Below are 22509 nucleotides of genomic sequence, written 5' to 3' on the forward strand. Positions count from 1 at the left end.
GAGAGAAGAGAGAAGTTTCGTATATAGATAATAGAGAAAGAAGATTATTGTTATTGATGTGTGTTATACACTGAGATTCATCCTCTATTTATACATGAAATGAGGCTTCATTTTTCACTATCATTAAATGTAATGACTTTGGAAATTAGCATTTCAATATAGGAAAAGATGAGCCACCTATGGTCATCCACATTTTTCTTATCGCAACACTCCCCCTTGGATGACCATTTAGGATTATTGCCTCGTTAAAACCTTACTAAAGAAAAACCCAGTGGAAAAAAACCTTAGTGAAGAAAAAAGAGTACAATATCCTTTAGTGATGGGGACTGCCTCATTAAAAACCTTGTCAAGAAAAACCCAATGGGAAAAAACCTTACCAAGGAAAAAAGAGTACAGTCTCCCCCTCTTGCCGACATCAAATCAGTACAGTCTCCCCCTCTTGCCGACATCATTTAATGTCTCGAAATCGGCGCATCCCAATCTTATGTACCAATCTTTCAAAGAAGAATTTTGGGAGTGACTTTGTAAATAAATCTGCCAGATTATCACTTGAGCGGATCTGTTAGATATCAATTGTTCCTTGATTTTGAAGATCATGAGTGAAGAAGAATTTGGGAGAAATATGCTTTGTTCTATCACCTTTAATGTATCCGCCTTTAAGTTGAGCAATGCATGTTGTATTATCTTCAAACAGGACAGTTGGAGCTATATTATGATCAATCAATCCACATGATGACAAAATATATTGGATCACACTCCTCAGCCAAAAACACTCGCGACTAGCTTCATGTGTCGCTAGTATTTCAGCATGATTAGAGGATGTTGCTGCAATCGTCTGTTTCGTGGACCTCCATGATATAGCTGTACCACCATATGTGAATAGGTATCCTGTTTGAGATCTCCCTTTATGTGGATCAGACAAATATCCAGCATCTGCATAGCCAACTAATTGTGACTTGGATTCATAGGGATAAAACAATCCCATATCAACCGTTCCATGAAGATATCGAAAGATCTGTTTGATTCCACTCTAATGTCTTCTGGTTGGAGAGGAACTATATCTTTGTTCTCTTCTTTAGGACGGAATTGATCCTTTTCTACATCCAAAGATCTTACGATCATTGGGGTACTCAAAGGATGTGACCTATCCATATAAAATCTTTTCAAGATTTTTTCTGTGTATATTTTTTGATGAATAAAGATCCCATTTTTTGTATGCTCGATCTGCAGGCCGAGACAAAATTTAGTCCTTCCAAGATCTTTCATCTCAAACTCTTATTTTAGAGTTTTTATAATTGTTGGAATCTCTTCAGGAGTCCCAATGATATTTAAATCATCAACGTACATAGCAATTATAATGAATCCAGATGCAATTTTCTTTATGAAAACACATGGACAGATATCATCATTCTTGAATCTGTTTTTGGCCAGATACTCAGTAAGACGATTATACCACATTCGTCCAGATTGCTTTAGAACGTATAAAGATCTTTGCATTTAACTGAGTATAACCCCTGCGAAAATTCATTGGATGGTTTAGACATCTTTAGTCCTTCAGGGACTTTCATATAGATATCCCGATCTAATGAGCCGTACAAATAGGCTGTTACCACATCCATTAAATGCATATGCAGTTTATGATATGCAGACAAACTGACCAACTAATGCAATGTTATCGCATCCACTACAGGGGAATACGTTTATTCATAATCTATATCGGGCCTTTGTGAAAAACCTTGTGCCACAAGTCGGGCTTTATAGCGCACAACTTCATTTTTCTCATTTCGTTTTCTCACAAATACCCACCTGTATCCAACAGGTTTTACATCTTCTGGTGTACGGACTACAGGTCCAAAGACTTCACGTTTTGCAAGTGAATCTTACTCAACTTTCATGGCTTCTTTCCATTTTGGCCAATCATTCCTTTGTTGACATTCTTCGACTGATCTTGGCTCAAGATCCTTACTTTCATGCATGATATTTAATGCCACATTATATGCAAATATTTCATTGACAATTGTCTTATTTCGATCCCATTTCTCTCCTGTAAAGACATAATTTATTGAGATCTCATCATTTTCACAATTTTCAGGTACTTGAACGTCTTCTGGCGTTAAAATTATATCAAAATTTTGGACAACTGCAGGTGTCTTTACTATGTCTTTTTCAACAGGAATAGTATTTACCTCTTTTCTCTTTCGAGGATTTTTATCTTTAGAACCGACAGGCCTGCCACGCATCTGGCGTGTATTTGCTTCAATGGCTATTTGTCTTACTGGGACATCAATTTGAATTGGGGCATTTTTCGCCCTGCCATGCTTCTGGCGTGAATTTGCTTCAGTGGCTACTTGCCCTACTGGGACATCAATTCGAATTGGGGCATTTTCTGCTGGTATATAAGATTTCGTTATCCTCTTTGTATCGGAAAATGCATCAGGCAATTCATTTGCTATTCTTTGCAAATGTATAATCTTTTGAACTTTTAGTTCACATTACCCTGATCGAGGATCTAAATGCATCAACGATGATGCATTCCAATTAAGTTCCTTTTCAAGAAGCTTATTCTCTCCCCCTAATGTTGGAAATTTTGATTCATCAAAATGACAATCTACAAACCGGGCTTTAAATATATTTTCAGTTTGTATCTCAAGATACCTCACTATAGAGGGAGAATCATATCCAACATATATCCCCAATTTTCTTTGGGGTCCCATTTTGGTACGATTAGGTGGTGCAATGGGAACATATATCGCACAACCAAATATTCTTAAATGGGAGACATTTGGCTGCTGGCCAAAAGCTAATTGCATAGGAGAGAACTGATGGTAACTCGTTGGCCTCAAACGAATAAGTGCTGTGGCATGTAAAATAGCATGCCCCAAACCGAGGTTGGGAGATTTGTTCTCATAAGCAAGGGTCTAGCAATCAATTGGAGGCGTTTAATAAGTGATTCTACTAATCCATTTTGTGTGTGAACATAAGCTACTGGATGTTCAACACTTATTCCATTAGCCATACAATAAGCATCAAAAGCTTGGGAAGTAAATTCACCAGCATTATCAAGGCGAATTACTTTGATTGGATTTTCTGAAAATTGTGCTTTTAATCGAATAATATGAGCCAGTAATCTCGTAAACGCCAGGTTGCGAAAAGACAATAAGCACACATGTGACCATTTCGAAGATGCGTCTATTAGGATCATAAAATATCTGAAAGATCCACATGGTGGATGAATAGGTCCACATATATCACCTTGAATCCTTTCTAGGAATTCAGGGAACTCAAATCTAATCTTTACTGGTGATGGCCTTAAAATTAACTTTCCCTGAGAACATGCAGCACAACAAAATTCACTAGTTTTAAGAATCTTCTGATTCTTTAGTGAATGTCCATGAGAGTTTTCAATAATTCTCCGCATTATGGTTGTTCCCAGATTACCCAATCAGTCGTGCCAAGTTATGAATTCATTTGGGCTAGTAAACTTCTGGTTTACAGTAGCATGTGATTCAATTACACTAATCTTGGTATAATATAACCCAGATGAAAGTGAGGGCAACTTTTCTAATATAACCTTTTTATTTAAATCATGAGTTGTGATACATAAGTACTCATGATTTCTCTCATTCATAGTCTCAATATGATATCCATTTCGGCGAATATCTTTAAAGCTCAACAAGTTTCTTCGAGACTTGGTAGACAATAGTGCATTATTTATTATGAATTTTGTTCCTCCAGGAAACAAAATTATAGCTCTTCCGGAGCCTTCTATCACATTGCCCGAGCCAATAATAGTATTAACATATTCTTCTTTTGGCACAAGATGGGTAAAATATATATCACTTTTAAGAATAGTGTGCGAACTTGTACTATCGGCAAGGCAAATATCTTCAGAATATGTCCTTGCCATTTTTCTTCAAAAACAAATGATAATTATAAAATGAGTAGAAGTACATGCACAGTCAATTATTCACATGAATATTTAACAAACACCTACACATATCAAATTATTCCATCATTGATCAAATAGCCAATATTATCTTCAGAATCCTTAAAGAAATTAGATACATCATAATGAATGGTGGAAATTTCATCATTTGAAACAAAATTTGTTTCCTTTTCTTTGTCATCCCTTTTCAAGGATGCTTGATAAAGATCAACTAGGTGCCTTGGGGTACGACAGGTACGTGACCAATGGCCCTTTCCACCATAACGGAAGCATTTATCCTCAATTGATATACTTTGCCCATTATTTCTTTCTTTATCCCACTTCTGGTGAGATCTTTCTTGTGAACATAATTTCTTTTCTTTCCATAATTTTTCTTGTTATCAAAATCTTGCCATTTACCTCTTCTGGGGTTAATTGCCGCATTTACTTCAGGAAATGGGGCGGCGCCAACTGGGCGCGCTTCATGATTCCTTAAAAGTAACTCATTGTTGCGTTCAGCAACAAGAAAGTAAGAAATTAACTCAGAATATTTTTAAATTCATTTTCTCGATACTGCTGCTGCAGGAGCACATTCGAGACATGGAAGGTCAAGAAAGTTTTCCCTAGCATATTGGGCTTGAGGAAGTATCACATGATTGTACCTTTCTTCAAAGTCTTTCCACAGATCTGCAAGATCTTTTAATGTGGGATATTCATTTTTCAATCATTCGTCAAGATGATGATGAAGGAAAATCATGGCTTTGACTTTATCCTTCTGGGATGTATTATTTTCAGCCTTAATGGTATCTTCAAGATCCATTAAATCAAGATGGATTTTAACATCTAGTATCCATGATAAATAATTATTTCCAGATATATCAAGAGTATTAAATTCAAGATGAGAGAGCTTCAACATAATAAAAATTTGTTACCTGGAGTCTTCCTAAAATTTCGTTAGAGCTTCATGCTAATAACGTGTTATAAAATAAATAAATAAATAAATAAGAAAGAGGTAACAAATATAAAATATGAAATATAATTAGATAACTCTAGAAGTAATACTCGAGTGAAACCCCATAATGGTCCCTCAGATTGAGCCCGTGCACCAATGTTACCCTTGACTTTCGAAATGCTCTAATTGCACCCTTCAGATTGAGCTCCGTGCGAAATTCTGGTCCCTCCACCCAATTCCGGCGTGAATCAGCAGCCGGAGCGCTGAGCTGGCTGCTTATTGTCCATGTAGGCAGCCTTAAACGGCGCCGTTTTGCGTGGATGGCCTTAATGAATCAACACGACGTCGTTTTTCCTTGGAGGGGAATTGAAACGTTGCTTGGGGAGGGGGTTGATCATTTGTTAGGCTTTCTCATACTTCTCTTCAAACGTTTCCTCTCGCTGTTGTCCAGAGAATGGTGTGACATTAGGGCACTTTCTGGCTATTGCTTGAGTGAGTTCATTGCCAGGAGAAGGAAGTACGCCACAGGTACGAAGTGGTTGAAGCAGAGGCTATCATCATCGTCAGCTACAACAAGGTTAGTAATACAGAATGTGTAGTTGAAGTTTAATTTTTTTTTTTGGTTTTCACTGATGGATGTTCACGTGGTGTCTTGATTGAAGCAGAGTTGATATTCGTTTGGTGTCTTGTTTAGATTTCTGTGTTGTTAGGTTTTTGTGGTTACGTTGTTAGGCAGGGGTTTGGTTTGCTCTGTTTTTTTTCTTCCTCAAAGAAAGGTTGCATGTGTTTAATTTGTTTGTTAACTTATCTGGCAGATGGATGAAGTACTGGACATTATGTTTCATCATGGAGGAAGTTTTGAGAAGGGCGTGGATGGAAAGATTGGTTACTATCCGGACAACAGAAACTGCCTAGGTGATGTTGAGGTGGATAGATTGGATGTATTTTACCTGAGAAACTATTATAAGGAGCTAGGTTATGACAGAATGAAGGAAGTCTGGTGGCTTGTACCTGGAAAGAGCATAGGGGAGGGATTGAGGAAGTTAAATAATGATGCAGACCTAAGAGAGATGTGTGAGATGGGTTCACAGAATGCCGGCCTTGTTGATATCTACATTGAACATCAGGTTTCGTCACCTGAACTGATAGAAGGGGAGGATGTTATGGTATACATTGATGATCAAGTAAGGGACCTTGGGACTCAAGCTAAGGAAAATGTTGCAGCTGCCCCAGACGATGGTTCTAGGCCAAATCATGGAAAGAATCCTACTGCTAATGTGAGTCGACCTAGAGAGGAAGGGGTAAAAGCATCTGTTAAGGTGCCGTTTGAACAAAAAGTTAAGAAGAAGGCCAAGAACACCCCGAAACCAAGTCAAACAAAAGTTCATAGGAGGTATTGTCTCAGGTCTTTCACTGGGATAGGAGGCACAAAGGCTCAGAAAAGAGGGCAGGATAGCAAGATCCCAGTGATGTTGATGTCATCTGATGAGGAGTCCTCTAAAACTGATGATAGTTCAGAAGATGAACCCTATAAACCAGTAAGGGAAGACAGCTCATCTGATTCATGTGCTGCGGACCCTGTTCCTTCACCTAAGGTAAAGGGTAAGAAGAAAACAAGTAAGGGGAGTGCTTCACAGGATAAGGGTAAGGGAAAGAATAAGATGAAGGAGAAGATTTGTGTTGATGAAGATGCTTATGTGGAGGGTAATTCTGATGTTGAAGTGGATTTTGGGAAAGTTGGAACTGATAAGAATGATGATTATGATGCATACGATCCTGGGACTGATTCTGATGGTGCCAACTCTTGGCATTCATTGGAGATGAAAACCCCACCCAATTCTAAAGACGAACTAGAAGAGGAGACCGAGTCTGATGAGGTGTTTCCTGTTTTTAGAGAGGGGGCTAGGTTCGGGGAGCTTCACTTGGAGGTTAGAATGAAGTTTAATACAAAGTGGGATTTCAAAGAGGCTGTTAGGGAGTACACCATCCAGGAGGGAAGGCGTATTCGGTTCAATAAAAATGATAGGAATAGGCTTAGGGCAGTTTTCAAGGTGAAGGAATGTGGTTGGGTCATCTTTGCTTCCAAGGACCGAGACGATACTTGCTGGCAAGTGAAGACTTTCAGAGATGATCATAGCTGTGCAAGGGAGGATAAGAACAGAGCAGCCAATCGTAACTGGGTTGCTAGTAAGCTGGTGAAGAAAGTCAGAAAGTATCCCAAGTTCAGGCATTGTGATGCAAACACCTTCTTCAAGACCAAGTATGATCTGTCATTGAATAGGAACTCGATCTCTAGGGCACTGTCTGATGCTAGAAACCTTGTATATGATGATGAAAAGGCTCAGTATGCAATGGTGAGGGACTATGGGGAGACACTGCTAAAGACAAACCCGGGTTCAACTGTCGAAATTTGTACCATCCCACAGCCAAACGGTGATGTGATATTTGAGAAAATGTATGTGTGTTTAAGTGGCTGCAAGAATGGATTTAAGGCAGGATGTCGTCCACTCATTGGACTTGATGGTGCTTTCCTGAAAACTGTCTTTGGAGGGCAGATTCTCCCAGCTATTGGGTAGGATGCAAACCACCACATATATGTCATTGCTTGGGCAGTTATAGAAGTTGAAAACACTGCCAACTGGAAATGGTTCCTGGAACTACTGCACGCAGATTTGGGAGATTACAAGACACATGGTTGGTATTTCATATCCGACATGCAAAAGGTACACTACTGCTAATCCCTTCTGATTTAGTTTCCAATTTATTTGCATCATTGTGTTACAATATCCTTGATTTGTAAGAGGCTTGCTGATATCTAAGTAGGACTAGTGTAGATGCACGATAGTAAAAGTTAGGGACAATTATGGTGCCTTTGTTAGAAACTCAGGGACTATTATGGTGAAAATTAAAAAAGTGAGGGTCTAGTATGGTGAAAATTAAAAAAGTAAGGGTCTAAATGGATGATCATATAACTATGTATTCAACATACTTCTCTCTGCTGTATCTGTGTTAATTATTATTGGCATCCACTCTGTGTTGCAGGGACTCATAAATGCTGTACAGGAGGTGATGCCCAATGTGCATCACCGTTTCTGTGTGTGGCATTTGTGGAAGAATTTCAACAAGCAATGGAAAGATTTGGAGCTAAGAGGGTTGCTATGGGATTGTGCACGAGCCACAACATTTGAGGAATTCAGGGAACATAGGGAAAAGTTAAAGAGGCTTAATCCGGAGGCATGGGCATACCTAGAAAAGTGGCCAACACATTCTTGGACAAGATCTCAGTTCAGTCACAAGCCAAAGTTAGACTCAATTTGTAACAATGCGTGCGAAGTATTCAACGCAAAGATTAAGGAAGCTAGGAGGAAGCCTATAATCACACTGCTGGAAGAGGTTAGGATATTCGTAATGAGGACGATGGCCAAAAATAAAGTGAAGTTGGATAATCATGTGGGGATACTTCCCCCAGTGATCAAGAGCAGACTGGAGAAGCTGAGGAAGGAATCTAGGCAATGGCAACCAATCTGGGCTGGAGACACCGGATACGAGAAGTTCGAGGTACATGGACACCCTACACACCATGTAGTGGATCTGGGGAAAAGGCTATGTACTTGTCAGTTTTGGATGCTAACAGGTAATGTCTTTAACTGTTACTTAATTATTAAATTACTCTGCCTAGTGAGTCTAATTAACTATGCACCTACTTGTTATTGCTGATGATGGTGTTGCAGGAATCCCATGTGTGCACGCATGTGCTGCTATTGCTAGGGTCAACAAGTGGCCAGAGGATTTCTGCCACAAGCTCCTCACAATGGAGTCGTACAAAGCCACTTACTCCCACCACATAAATCCTATACCTGGCCAACAATTATGGGAAAGATCTGAGGCCAACAGACCATTGGCACCTTTGGTTAAGAGGAAACCTGGACAGCTCCAAACCAAGAGAAGGAAGGATGCGGATGAGGGGGGTCACTCTAGCAAGAAATCCAAGCCAACCACCACTTTGAAGAGACAGCTACAACCATTCACTTGCAAGTATTGCTTGCAGAAAGGTCATACAAAAAGAGGGTGTCAGAAGAAGAAGGTGGCTGAAGCTGCAGAGGCTGAGAAGAAGAAAGCTGCGGAGGCTGCTGCTAAAGACCCTAAGGCTGCTGCTCAAAATGTCACTGCAACTGCCACTGCGTCAGCTACAACAACTACTTCCAATGCACCTCAAGCTGCAACTGCCTCTGCTACTGCTACAGGCTCTGGAATTACAACAGCGTCCGCTACTGCATCTGCCCCTGCTCCTGCCACTCTTGTGGATGTGGATGTCCAGCAGGCTGAAATTGATTTGTCTCAGCCCTCATACTCTGAAGCTGAAAACTCCCAAAAGGTATTTGTTTAATAATGTTTCATGTAATGTGTTTTTATTACTTGTCTTATTTTATAGGCTTTATGTCAAATATTATCTGTATTGCAGCAGCATGAACAAACCAGGAACACACCTACAAGACCTGGGAAACTGCCACTTAGAAGAAGGTCACCTCCTCCAACTGGCTCTGCATCATTCAATCCAATGGAGGGAGCTAGTGAGGCAACTGCAGCAAGGCTTGCCAACTTCCTGAAGTTTGTACCCACCTCAGGGTTCAAACCGCCAAGAAAGAAGTGATGCAGATCCTAGCTTTAGGTTGAGATTATGAAAGATTGTAATATTTTGTGAAACAATTATCTTAGTCTCTTTTGTTTGGTCATGGTGATTTATAGACACCTCTGCAACTTTTAAATACTAATTAAGTTGCTGGAATCTAGCTGAAACAATGCTCAGAATTTTTTGGCTTGTTATTGTCATCAATGCATTATTGCAGAATTTTATATGAACTATTTTTATTGTGATTCAGTTATGAATTGTGCCTTATGTAAGCTCATCCTATTGTTGCTTATCCATATCAATTATGTTTACAAGAACAAAACCAAATAGTCATTCAGTATATCAAAAACAATCTAATGTCAATTACATTGTTCATAAACTGGATTACACTGGTTGTGTGTTTCAGCTCTCACCCTAATCAAACCTTCAATAATAACATCAACACAAACACAACTAACATAAATACCCCTAAACCAAGCACTTGGACCATCAGCTTTACATTTCTCACATCTGCTTCCAGTTTGCCCACCTTCCATGCAATGTTCATCTTCATCCCACCTTGCTCATCTTCTTCATCAGACTTCAGCGGCACCTCATCCTTTACCGAATCTGCCCAGACAAATAACCCACACCAATTCTTTCCACTAGTCTGCAAACAAGCATCAACCTTATCAAACAACTACCTCAAGTAACCAACACTATAAATTTCAGCCAAATTTCAGCCAGTAATTGCACTCACGTTATAATTCGGACACCCGAAGAACGGCTTATTAGGATGACTCTCCGTCCTTGACCACCGAAGGACAGGCCTACACCCACAACCACACCACTCTGGAACTGCTGAACGCCGGGCACGCACATTGTTTCCTCTCCAGATTCCAGTCGCAGATGAGCGATTCGACCTACGAGAAGCTTGACTGTCACTCATGGCGGGAGAGGACGAAGAAAAAGAATAACAGGGAAGAAGAGGGAGAGTTGGACGACGAACCAATACACATAGGAAGAGGGAAGAACAACTTAGGGTTTATAATTGGTACCAGGGACTACTTCAGAGAATTTCGACATTCTTTGAAGATCCTCCACATCAGCTAGCCGTTTAAGGCTGCCTACGTGGACAATAAGCAGCCAGCTCAGCACTCCGGCTGCTGAGTCACGCCGGAATTGGGTGGAGGGACCAGGATTTCGCACGGAGCTCAATCTGAAGGGTGCAATTGAAAAAAGTTTCGTATATAGATAATAGAGAGAGAAGATTATTGTTATTGATGTGTGTTATACATTGAAATTCAACCTCTATTTATACATGAAATGAGGCTTTATTTTTCACTATCATTAAATGTAATGACTTTGAAAATTTAACATTTCCATATGGAAAAAGATGAGCCACCTATACTCATCCACATTATTCTTATCGCAACAAGAGGCTTAATTGTTAATTTACTCTTAGAAAAAAGCTTTCCTCCTCTGCAATTCGAAACACTGAAGTAGAGTGCAGAGTCTAGTTTTCTCAAAGCCAGATTGACCAAACCGGTTCAATTGAAAACCCAGTCATCTGGTTGGGTTGAACCATCAATTGAACCGCCACGCAAGTTCTCAGGTCTCACACACTCGCACAACGCAAGCAGCAGGCAGCACCGCCACTGGCATAAGCTCTACTCGTTATCTCACTCTCGTCGTTTGGGTTCACCGGTAGTTCGCTTCGCCGTCGTCTCTGGTTCTACTCGCCGTCGCTGGTCTGCTCGCCGTTGCCGTCGTGTTTCATCCAACTGCCTGGTGACGTGAGTTACCTGCTGCCCTTCTTGTCTTTGTCTTCTTCATTACTTAATTAATTAATTTGTTGTATTAGTAATTAGTTGATTTAGGTTTTTAAATTTTAGAGAATTAGTTTATTGGTATTTAACTGGCTGATTTAGTAATTAGTTTTGAAATTTAGATGTTTAATTAGTTTGTTTATTGACAAAACTTTTGGAGGGAGCGAAATTATAATGCTGAATGAACACCCAGTATTTGTTGCAGTTATTTAGTTGCGAGTATAAGAGTGAAGATAAGGAGGATAAAATTGTAAATGACCAAACTGGTTTAGATGCAGGGCAGTTATGAATCTGTTGTAACTGTTCTGAAACCGGATTGAACCGGCCGGTCAGACCGGTCCAACCACGAACCGGAAATATTAACGGCCTAATCAGACATGTAAAACAGTTGAAAAACCGCTGAATCGGCTGGAATCCGACCGGTTGGATCGAAGCGGGACCCGGCTTTAAACGAAGCTGCTACTCCGTTTCTTTCTCCCTTTCATTCTTTCATTCAGAAAGAAATCACAGAAACTTGGCCAAAGAAGCATGTAAGCCTACACCACCGCCGCAAGGAGTGGCATATTGCAGCCGTCCATTAAGTTCGCCGTCCGTCTGTCTATCTAGCTTCCCTCGTGCTCCAAGTCTTCAACCCCTGTTCGTTGTCACCGATCGCAGCTGCTTCCTCGAGCTCGGCGTCCGTCGTCTTTGTCTCCTCAGCCGCGCTTCCGCCGCCGTTTGTTTGCCGTTCACCATTCGAGTTCTCATTCGCGTTCGTCTGGAAGCCACGTTGCTCTGCTTCAAACTCTGCGACCAACCCGCGCGCTCCACCTTGCCGTCGAACTGCTCTCTAATGTCGCCGCCGTGAGTTCCCTAAACCCGCCACCAATACTCTGCTTCAAACTCTGCAACTTCTGATTTCTATTACAATAAGTAACTATTTGAATTGGTAGTGGTTTGGATTTTTTTCATAGATTATACAATTGTTATGTTCTCTTCTCTATCATATTGATCTTAAGCTACGAATTCTCTTATTTCGTTTTAATTTTACCGCACTCAACATGTTTGATGAAATGCTTTAACCATATTTCTGGTTGATTTTATAATTTCTAGCTTTTAGAAACTTAGTAAGTTGATTGCATGTGAAATTAAGAATAATTGGATCTTAGTAATTAGGAAATTTTAACTGCACAAATAGCATCTTTGCAGAAAACATATCAGCATGATGATTCCACTTGCATTAGTGTTCTTCTGGTAAATTTTAACTGTTATTGTGAACTTGTTAATTTGCTAATTGTTCTCCTGTTGTTGTTGTTCTGTTATCTTTAATTTTTTTTGTTTCTTTTTTGTGATTTTCTGTTCTTGGTTTAGGCTGTGATTGAAGGTTCTTTGGTTTGGGTATTCTTCACTTTCCTGGAAGCTTAGCTTTTAATTCTTTGAGCATACATATATCGAATTATTGTTTTCAGCAATGGTGATTTTTAGATTTTTTTTTGGTTGCTTTGTTTTAAATGTTCCTATTGGTGTTGTTGTGTTGTTGCTGTGATTTGAATGTTCTTTTGATTCTTTCTTTTATTTCGAATGCCCAGTCAGTGCTTGGTTGATTGGTTTTGCTCACTGATTGTATTTGATGATAAATTTTAAATTGATAACTCTATTACTGCTTTATTGTCTGTTTCTGTAGTTAAATTTTATTAAAGTTTTTTGAATTTTCACTGCCTATGTTACTGATTCACTGTTCCTTCATTGCTTTTTTTTTGTTGTTAATCATTGTGATGAGCTTTGTTAAAATTGGGTTAAAAACTGTTGATCTCTCTTCATTTTTCACTGTTCCAACTTCTGTTATTAAAAAATTTGCAATTGGTGATCCTTTGATTCATGTTTTCATTGTTCTGTTCTTATGAAGAAAAAAATTGCAATTAGTGATTGTATGATTCATGTTTTGATTGCTCTGTTATATAAAAAAATTCTATTTTCATTGTTTTGTTCATTGTTTGGTTGCACTGTCCCTGCTCTCGATCTCCGCTGACTTGCTGCCCCTCCTCGGTGTTGGATTCTTTTTGTTTCAGGCTCTGTTGTGTGTTTGTTGTGCAACACTATCATTTTTTGTTTTACTTTTTGACTCAGCTACATTAAGACAATATTCTCTATCTTTAACTTGTGCATTGTAATTCAATCCAGCTATTTTTAATGGAAGTATAATTATTGTTAATTGTCAACAAATTTGCAGCAAGTTTTTGCATATTTTGATGATTAATTACATTTAATTGGTGATATTTTATGTAGGGTTTTAAATTTGAAAGATATTTTAGGATGTTTATTTATAATTTATTTATTATTTTATTATGAAACGATTTTTTCGGTTGAACCATGGTTAGACCGGTTGGACCAGTGAACCAATGACTATAGCGGTTTAATGACCAGTCCGGTTTTCAGAACCTTGCTTATAATTCATTTTCCTCTTGGTGATCAGAAAGTATATTTCAGTTTTCATTTCTTCTTCTTTAGTTTACTTCTTCTCTGCTACTCTTCTATTTTCGTTTCTTTTAGCTTCTTGCAACCCAAGGCTCAGAGTTGCTTTCAGTTGATTTTTGTTGTGACTCTTACTGCTTGAACATGACTAAGGTGACTTGCCCTGTGATGTTGCATATGCATTTGAGAATTTTGAAATAGGTGCAATTGCAATAGGTGCAGGAGCAATGGCTGCATAAACACTAGTAATTAGTTGATTTAGCTTATTAAATTTTAGATAATTAGTTTGTTAATTGGCTGATTTAGTAGTTGGTTTTAAATTTGGGTTTTTAATTGAATGATTTAGATTTTATAATTTATATCTTAGTAATTAGGAAATTTTAACTGCACAAATAGCATCTTTGCAGAAAACATATCAGCATGATGATTCCACTTGCATTAGTGTTCTTCTGGTAAATTTTAACTGTTATTGTGAACTTGTTAATTTGCTAATTGTTCTCCTGTTGTTGTTGTTCTGTTATCTTTAATTTTTTTTGTTTCTTTTTTGTGATTTTCTGTTCTTGGTTTAGGCTGTGATTGAAGGTTCTTTGGTTTGGGTATTCTTCACTTTCCTGGAAGCTTAGCTTTTAATTCTTTGAGCATACATATATCGAATTATTGTTTTCAGCAATGGTGATTTTTAGATTTTTTTTTGGTTGCTTTGTTTTAAATGTTCCTATTGGTGTTGTTGTGTTGTTGCTGTGATTTGAATGTTCTTTTGATTCTTTCTTTTATTTCGAATGCCCAGTCAGTGCTTGGTTGATTGGTTTTGCTCACTGATTGTATTTGATGATAAATTTTAAATTGATAACTCTATTACTGCTTTACTGTCTGTTTTTGTAGTTAAACTTTATTAAAGTTTCTTGAATTTGCACTGCCTATGTTACTGATTCACTGTTCCTTCATTGCTTTTTTTTTGTTGTTAATCATTGTGATGAGCTTTGTTAAAATTGGGTTAAAAACTGTTGATCTCTCTTCATTTTTCACTGTTCCAACTTCTGTTATTAAAAAATTTGCAATTGGTGATCCTTTGATTCATGTTTTCATTGTTCTGTTCTTATGAAGAAAAAAATTGCAATTAGTGATTGTATGATTCATGTTTTGATTGCTCTGTTATATAAAAAAATTCTATTTTCATTGTTTTGTTCATTGTTTGGTTGCACTGTCCCTGCTCTCGATCTCCGCTGACTTGCTGCCCCTCCTCGGTGTTGGATTCTTTTTGTTTCAGGCTCTGTTGTGTGTTTGTTGTGCAACACTATCATTTTTTGTTTTACTTTTTGACTCAGCTACATTAAGACAATATTCTCTATCTTTAACTTGTGCATTGTAATTCAATCCAGCTATTTTTAATGGAAGTATAATTATTGTTAATTGTCAACAAATTTGCAGCAAGTTTTTGCATATTTTGATGATTAATTACATTTAATTGGTGATATTTTATGTAGGGTTTTAAATTTGAAAGATATTTTAGGATGTTTATTTATAATTTATTTATTATTTTATTATGAAACGATTTTTTCGGTTGAACCATGGTTAGACCGGTTGGACCAGTGAACCAATGACTATAGCGGTTTAATGACCAGTCCGGTTTTCAGAACCTTGCTTATAATTCATTTTCCTCTTGGTGATCAGAAAGTATATTTCAGTTTTCATTTCTTCTTCTTTAGTTTACTTCTTCTCTGCTACTCTTCTATTTTCGTTTCTTTTAGCAACCCAAGGCCCAAGGCTCAGAGTTGCTTTCAGTTGATTTTTGTTGTGACTCTTACTGCTTGAACATGACTAAGGTGACTTGCCCTGTGATATGCATTTTACTAATTAAATAGTTCGATCAATAATCCATTAGTCCGATTGGTTTGATTATCGGTAAGCTACTGGTTGAACCATTGATTCAATAATCCAATAGTCCGATCAGTTTGATTATCGGTTATGTTCTAATATCTATGGTGCAGACCTCTACAATAAGTAAATAACCCAAACCTGATTGAAATAACTGGTTTGGTTTTGTCTTGTTTTTAAACCGATTCCATAACCAAACTTCCCCGCTATGTCTTTAAACCCCGAAACCTGACAAGGGGACATTGGCTTGCTCTTCCTCTCACGGTTTGCCACTTCTAACTCTCCCTCTGTCTCTTTCTCTCAATGGGTTCCTATGCTCAATCTTGATCAGAATTGAAATGATTTCTCTACTAATCTGTCTCATTAGTTGTGATTTTGAAAATGTTTCTTGCAGTTTCTTGCCCATAAGGTGTTTGTGTTATTGTCTCGAGTCTAATAATTTCTTTGAGGAGCTTATGCTTTATGTATTTCTTGTGCTTGGGTCGTCATTCATTCGCCTTTGCTTTGTTTTGGGTAATATTTCCAGAATACAAGTATAGGATGATCCTTTCCACAGCTCCAGAAGTAACAACAGTTCTTGCTTTTTGTTTGAAGTAGTGGATGTTTTCAGCCTCCACAACAATAGCATGCTCTTGCGCTGCAGTTCACTGAAGTGCAAGCTGCTACTGCCATTGCCACTGCCGCTCCCACAACTCATCACTACTCGCCTCTCTTCTTGTTCCACTGTTACAGTCAATCCCACAATCTTAAAACAATGCAGTTCCCTAAGCCATGCCAAGCTCCTGCAACAGCAAGTCACAGTGCAGGGCCTTCTCCACCACTTCACTCGCCACCTCATCGCCACATACATTGCACTCAGCTCCACCATCCGTGCCACTGTCCTCCTCCTCACCCTCCCCCCATCGCCTCTCTCTGTTTTCTGGTGGAATCAGCTTATAAGGCGCTCCCTTCATCACGGGGACCCTCACGGCTCCCTTGCCCTCTACCATCAGATGAAGGCTCATGGGTGGACCCCTGACCACTACACCTTCCCTTTTGTCTTTAAGGCCTGTGCTGATATTCCCTCTTTCTCTGCCGGCACTTCCCTCCACGCTGCTGTTCTACGATCTGGCTTTGACTCTAATGTTTTCGTTTGTAATGCTGTGGTTGGCATGTACAGTAGGTGTGGCTCTCTCCAAGACGCGCGCAACATGTTTGATGAATTGTGCCAAAGGGGAATTCAGGACTTGGTCTCTTGGAATTCCATTGTGTCTGCTTGTTCTCGTGCTTCTGAGACAAATACGGCACTTCAATTGTTTGTTGAAATGACCACTCGTCATTGGGTGTCGCCAGATCCTGTGAGCCTTGTTAACATACTTCCTGTTTGTGCTTTTGTTGGTTCTTCGATGCAGGGGAAACAGGTTCATGGGTTTGCTGTTAGGAGTGGGTTGGTGGATGATGTTTTTGTGGGGAATGCTATTGTTGACATGTATGCCAAGTGTGGTAAGATGGATCAAGCAAACAAGGTTTTTGAAAGGATGAAGTTGAAGGATGTTGTTTCTTGGAATGCTATGGTCACAGGGTATTCTCAGACTGGAATGTTTGGGGATGCTCTCTCTCTGTTTGAGCAGATGCGGCAGGAGAATATCAAGCTGGATGTTGTGACATGGACGGCTGTGATTGCTGGGTTTGCCCAGAGAGGGCATGGTTCTGAGGCTTTGGACGTGTTTCGGCAGATGTGCAACTGCGGATCTCAGCCGAATGTTGTTACTCTGGTGTCTCTGCTTTCCGGCTGTGCATCTATTGGCGCATTGCTTCATGGGAAAGAAACTCATTGTTATGCCATCAAATTTATGCTGAACTTGGATGGAAATGATCCCCGGGATGATCTGATGGTAATTAATGGTCTGATTGACATGTATGCTAAGTGCAAAAATGTTGCTGTAGCCCGTACAATGTTTGAGTTGATGCCTCCCAAGGATAGAGATGTGGTTACCTGGACTGTGATGATTGGTGGTTATGCACAGCATGGTGATGCCAACCATGCGCTACAACTTCTCTCTGAAATTTTCAATATGGGTAACTCTTTAAAGCCTAATGATTTTACTTTATCTTGTGCCCTCATGGCTTGTGCTCGTTTAGCAGCATTGAGATTAGGAAGGCAAATTCATGCTTATGTGTTGCGCAATCGGTATGACTGCATTGTTCTATTTGTGGCCAATTGTCTAATAGACATGTACTCCAAATGTGGAGATGTGGAAACTGCTCAAGTTGTTTTTAATAACATGCCAGAGAAAAATTCTGTATCTTGGACAACTTTAATGACAGGTTATGGTTTGCATGGACGTGGTGAAGATGCTATCCGGGTTTTTGATGAGATGAGGAAAGTTGGTCTAGTGCCAGATGGCATAACCTTTCTTGTTCTGCTTTATGCTTGTAGTCATTCAGGAATGGTGGATCATGGAATCAATTTCTTTTATAGAATGAGACAGGACTTTGGGGTTCCTCCTGGTGCAGAGCATTATGCATGCATGGTTGATCTTCTGGGTCGTGCTGGTCGCTTAGATGAAGCCGTGAAACTCATTAATTGCATGCCTATGGAACCATCTGCAGTAGTGTGGGTGGCCTTGCTTAGTGCATGTAGGATACATTCAAATGTAGAGCTTGGGGAACTCGCTGCCAGTCGATTAGGGGAATTGGAGTCTGGGAATGATGGGTCATACACTCTGCTTTCAAACATATATGCTAATGCTAGACGTTGGAAAGACGTGGCTAGGATTAGATATTTGATGAAAAATACAGGTGTCCAAAAAAGGCCTGGCTGTAGTTGGGTCCAAGGAAGGAAAGGCACTGCAACCTTCTTTGTGGGAGACAGATCCCACTCGCAATCTCAGCAGATATATGAAACACTTGCAGAATTGATTCAACGCATTAAAGCCATTGGATATGTTCCTCAGACAAGCTTTGCTCTTCATGATGTAGATGATGAAGAAAAAGGTGACCTGCTTTTTGAACATAGTGAGAAATTGGCCCTTGCCTATGGCATCCTAACAATTCCTCCAGGATCTCCTATTCGGATCACCAAGAATTTACGCATTTGTGGTGATTGCCACAGTGCCATAACCTACATATCCATGATTGTTGAACATGAAATCATACTACGAGACTCAAGTCGTTTCCATCATTTCAAGAATGGTTCCTGCTCATGCAAAGGTTATTGGTGACAGTGGTATCATTCTGATCCATTTAAATGTAGAGCATGCTTGCAATGATAGGTAACTATCTTGTTGTGCACATTAGACATATACAATTATCTTTATAATTATAACTATTTTAAGGCCTTCACTAGTGCAATAAACCAATCCTATAATGTCTTAAAGTTTATAATTGTTAAACACAAGGTCGTATTCTGATTATGGAATTATGCCAACATCTTGCTTATATAAAGTCTACTAATTGAATACTAAATGTTGATTGATGTAAATACTTCATTAACCAATTATAAATGACTTGCAAATTTTGTTGTGCCAATATTATGATGGAATCTGTTTTTTCTTGTTAACGTAAAAAAATAGATATACTAGGATTGAGCCATGAAAACAGTTTATTGGTATATTACTCCTAGTATTTTCACATGATGGCTTTAAGGATTTGATCTTTGCCACTTAATTGTGTGGGGGAAAATTCTTGCTTAGGTATTAACACATATTTTGTCATATGCACAATAAAGATGGTGGACCCATGAAAACAATGACTGTATCTTGAATATAGTCCAATTATATCCATGCAAGAATCACTAGTGTAATGTGAGCCTAAGCAAGTTTGAAAAGATCTCTCGTGTAATGTAATGATCCAGTCTATGGTATCTCTCTATAATTCCAGTTTGTCTTAAAGTTTGCATGTCCTTCATTAGTTTGTTGTATTCTGTCACATGGCCAGGATGGTATGATGATTTTGATCGAGCGGTAAGTGAGCGAGTTTGGTATAGCATAAGTTATTTTCGTGGAATACTTTACAAATGATTTGGTATCCAGAACTGAAAAATAAAACAAGATAAAATGAAAATAAAGGCTCACATTCAGTTCCTCTACTGCTTCAAGCTCCATAGTCCTAGAGTCAAGCTCTTCCATCCCATTGGGGAAGATGTCTGCGAAATCACGGAGTCCTTGCTTCCTAGGCATGGAAAAAATACAGTGAGGCTTAGTAATATTGGTGTTTTGCTCTGATTTTTTATGGTAGTTTCTGTTTGAATACTTTTCAAACTCTGGTGTGAGGATCCAAATGACTCTGTTCCAATCTCAGCCTTATGTGCCTTCTTCGTGTGGTGTGTTAATTATTGTTGACTGGTAGGCTGTTGCCTGGCAGTGACCTAGTATTAACTATTAACAGTATACCCTGCCTTAATCACTCTTGTTCCACTTTTAGCATTTTGCTGGTGCAGAGGCTGAGAGATGCAGGTTTGAACCAGCAGATCTCCAAGGTCAAAGATCACCAGCACATTCTCGAAGAAGAGTTTCAACGTCTCGGCGAAGATGTGGTGGGTTTGAATTAGTTTTCTATAATAGGTTTGATTTTATCCCAGTGTATTCTTTCAACAAATATATGAATAACTAGATGATTACTTATTTCTTTAGTCTGATTTGAGCAATGTAAAACATAATGCTCTGCTAGAGGCTTTAGTTTAAAATCAGTAAATGTTATTTAGCCTTTTTTGGGATAGTTGTTACTCAATGAATACGGTGATCCAAAATTTGCGTTGTTCTATTGTGCCTAGTGTTTAACATAAACTTGATTTGAGAAAAGATAATTTCTTATGATTTTTTAACAGCTATTATTTACTTGTGCACTTTAATCCTATTTGATGTTATTTCATATACGAGCGTTTCAGTTATATCATAATTAGTATACCATATACGTAATACAACTCTAAATCTTTGAAGTTTGGCTAATTATAAGCCATAGAGCATGCTGCAAAATCATTTTTATAGAACTCAGAAGAAAATTGAAAAGCTGCATGTCTATTGAAAGTTGAAACCAAATTAATACTACCGTTTTTAACCCTTTCTAGCAGACAACAGCAGAAATAGGCATTTGATTTAAATATGCATGTAATGTTACAAAGAATTTGATCCTTGTTACTTATCTAGCTTAAAATATGTATTGTTTTAAACTTCTTGACCAAACAGATTTTCATCTCTCTTAATATGACTTAGTTTATCACTGTAAAATTGATGAGCGAACCAAAGAGTTTGAAGGAACTAAGACAGCGATGAAAGAAGGAAATACTTGCTATTTAATTCTTTGTTGATTCTCACTATCAATCAATCTTATATTTGGTTTAATATTTCTTCAATGGCATAGTATTATAAACTTGGGTTTGGAGTCATTGATGCTTTATCTACCTTCCTATCAAGTAACAAGAACTACAGTTATAGCAGAATACTCAATGTCATGAAACCCCATTGTCTCAACAAAACCATAAGTAATTTGACAATGTCCTAACAGCAAAATTTGATTGCAAAAACTCTGGGTTCCAAGCAGAAACATGGTCAATCAATCCTCATCCTCAATAACCTTTGTGCCTAAACCTTTGATCTCTTCCTTGGGGATTTCAACAACAGTGACGAGAGAGTAGAGCTCTTCCTTTGCATCTTCGTCGTCGTTCCTCTTGCGAGCAATGCGTACCCTGATCCTCCGTGGGACGCTTCGGATACCTTGACTCCACACAAACTTGTTCAACTTCACATCCACTCTCACATCATTGGTCCCCATGGCTTTCTGAGCAAACTTCCTTATCTCCTTAATGGCTTTCGGGGCCTTCTTCTTGAATGTGCTGTTTTTCACATAATGCCACCAATCCAAACACAAACCATATTCATGTATCTTCTAACATTCTATCAATTAATATATATCAGATATTATACAACCCACTAATATTCTAATATCAAGTATATGGATATCACTGATGCATTGATAGATACCAAAACTAAAGCAATTAAAGGGAAAATGACCAGCTACGTGTCTTATCAACAATCCATCCAGTTACTTCAAAATGAAAAATACATAGTACAAGGCTCTAAATCTATTATCTTCTATTAATAATGATAAAGGGAATTAAGGGGTTTAGTGACCAATCCTTACGTACCAAAAAATGCCACTTCCCCTAATTTTGCTCTAATAACTTCTATCATTATACACATTAAGAAGCTAAATTTACTCACTAATTGAGCATTATACAATAATTTAAGAGTTTATGTAATAAATCAGTTATCCAATTATGGTTATGAAAAGTATTTCTTTACCATTAATGTATGTATTTATTGACAGCTGCACAAAATTAAGTTCCCATGTGATTTGATTTTACAGAATATAACATATGTGACGCAAAAATGCTTTATGACAATCAAACTTTTAATATGAACACAAAAATTTAGAATTTTTTAACTTCTATTCGTATTCTTATAAGGGTGAATGTAACAGAATTGTAAATAATGATATACAAGGAGCTTATAATAGTGTTATTCCTCAGTAGCCCTAAACAACAATTGAGTTCCCAATCTATGAGATCATGCATTGAAATCAATGAAGCAGGGTTGAATAGTCAAAATTGAAATAAACAATAGAAAGAAAAGAATACCATGAATGCAAGCGCTTGTGGAGATTGATAGTGTACTCTCTGGTAACCACCTCCTCCTTCCTACCCTTCGCCTTTTCCACCATTCTTGATTCTCCAACTTCGGATGCAGCAGCAAGGAGAATCCAAGATGAAGATGATGAAGCTAAAACCCTAATTTAACCATAATGGGCCTCTCAATATGGGCCCAAATTGTTTTATTTTAAAGTATAAATGGGCCAACTATAAGCTCATAGGCAACCGTTTTTTATAACT

At 38.4% G+C, this 22509-nt stretch overlaps 2 protein-coding genes and 2 long non-coding RNA genes across 9 annotated transcripts; 1 reads left to right on the top strand and 3 right to left on the bottom strand.

The window, feature by feature from the left end:
* On the top strand, positions 10944 to 20434 carry LOC107625053 (pentatricopeptide repeat-containing protein At5g16860). Of its 6 annotated transcripts, none has more exons than XM_021115604.1 (3): positions 10945 to 11282; positions 11509 to 12158; positions 16168 to 20434. In XM_021115604.1, the coding sequence occupies exon 3, from the start codon at positions 16268 to 16270 to the stop codon at positions 18842 to 18844; it is 2577 nt and encodes an 858-aa protein (XP_020971263.1). In that variant the 5' UTR covers positions 10945 to 11282; positions 11509 to 12158; positions 16168 to 16267; the 3' UTR covers positions 18845 to 20434. The 6 variants fall into 6 exon arrangements, 3 of the variants coding, with proteins under 3 accessions (XP_016183077.1, XP_020971263.1, XP_016183078.1); XR_001617051.2 differs by lacking the exon at positions 10945 to 11282 and having other exon boundaries at positions 11356 to 12158; positions 16168 to 18895; positions 20046 to 20434; XR_002357160.1 differs by lacking the exon at positions 10945 to 11282 and having other exon boundaries at positions 11356 to 12158; positions 16168 to 18895; positions 20062 to 20434.
* Positions 12873 to 14125, bottom strand: LOC110268745. The gene is made up of 2 exons (XR_002357162.1): positions 13023 to 14125; positions 12873 to 12954 (listed from the first exon to the last, which is right to left on the bottom strand). It is a non-coding gene; the product is annotated as an uncharacterized LOC110268745 (long non-coding RNA).
* On the bottom strand, positions 14543 to 15507 carry LOC110268744. The gene is made up of 2 exons (XR_002357161.1): positions 14693 to 15507; positions 14543 to 14624 (listed from the first exon to the last, which is right to left on the bottom strand). It is a non-coding gene; the product is annotated as an uncharacterized LOC110268744 (long non-coding RNA).
* On the bottom strand, positions 20929 to 22414 carry LOC107625052 (60S ribosomal protein L31). Its single transcript, XM_016327589.2, has 2 exons — positions 22258 to 22414; positions 20929 to 21453 (listed from the first exon to the last, which is right to left on the bottom strand). Exons 1-2 carry the CDS (start codon positions 22338 to 22340, stop codon positions 21174 to 21176), a joined length of 363 nt encoding a protein of 120 aa, XP_016183075.1. The 5' UTR covers positions 22341 to 22414; the 3' UTR covers positions 20929 to 21173.

This window comes from Arachis ipaensis, chromosome B02 (assembly GCF_000816755.2).
Source record: "Arachis ipaensis cultivar K30076 chromosome B02, Araip1.1, whole genome shotgun sequence".
NCBI lineage: Eukaryota > Viridiplantae > Streptophyta > Magnoliopsida > Fabales > Fabaceae > Arachis > Arachis ipaensis.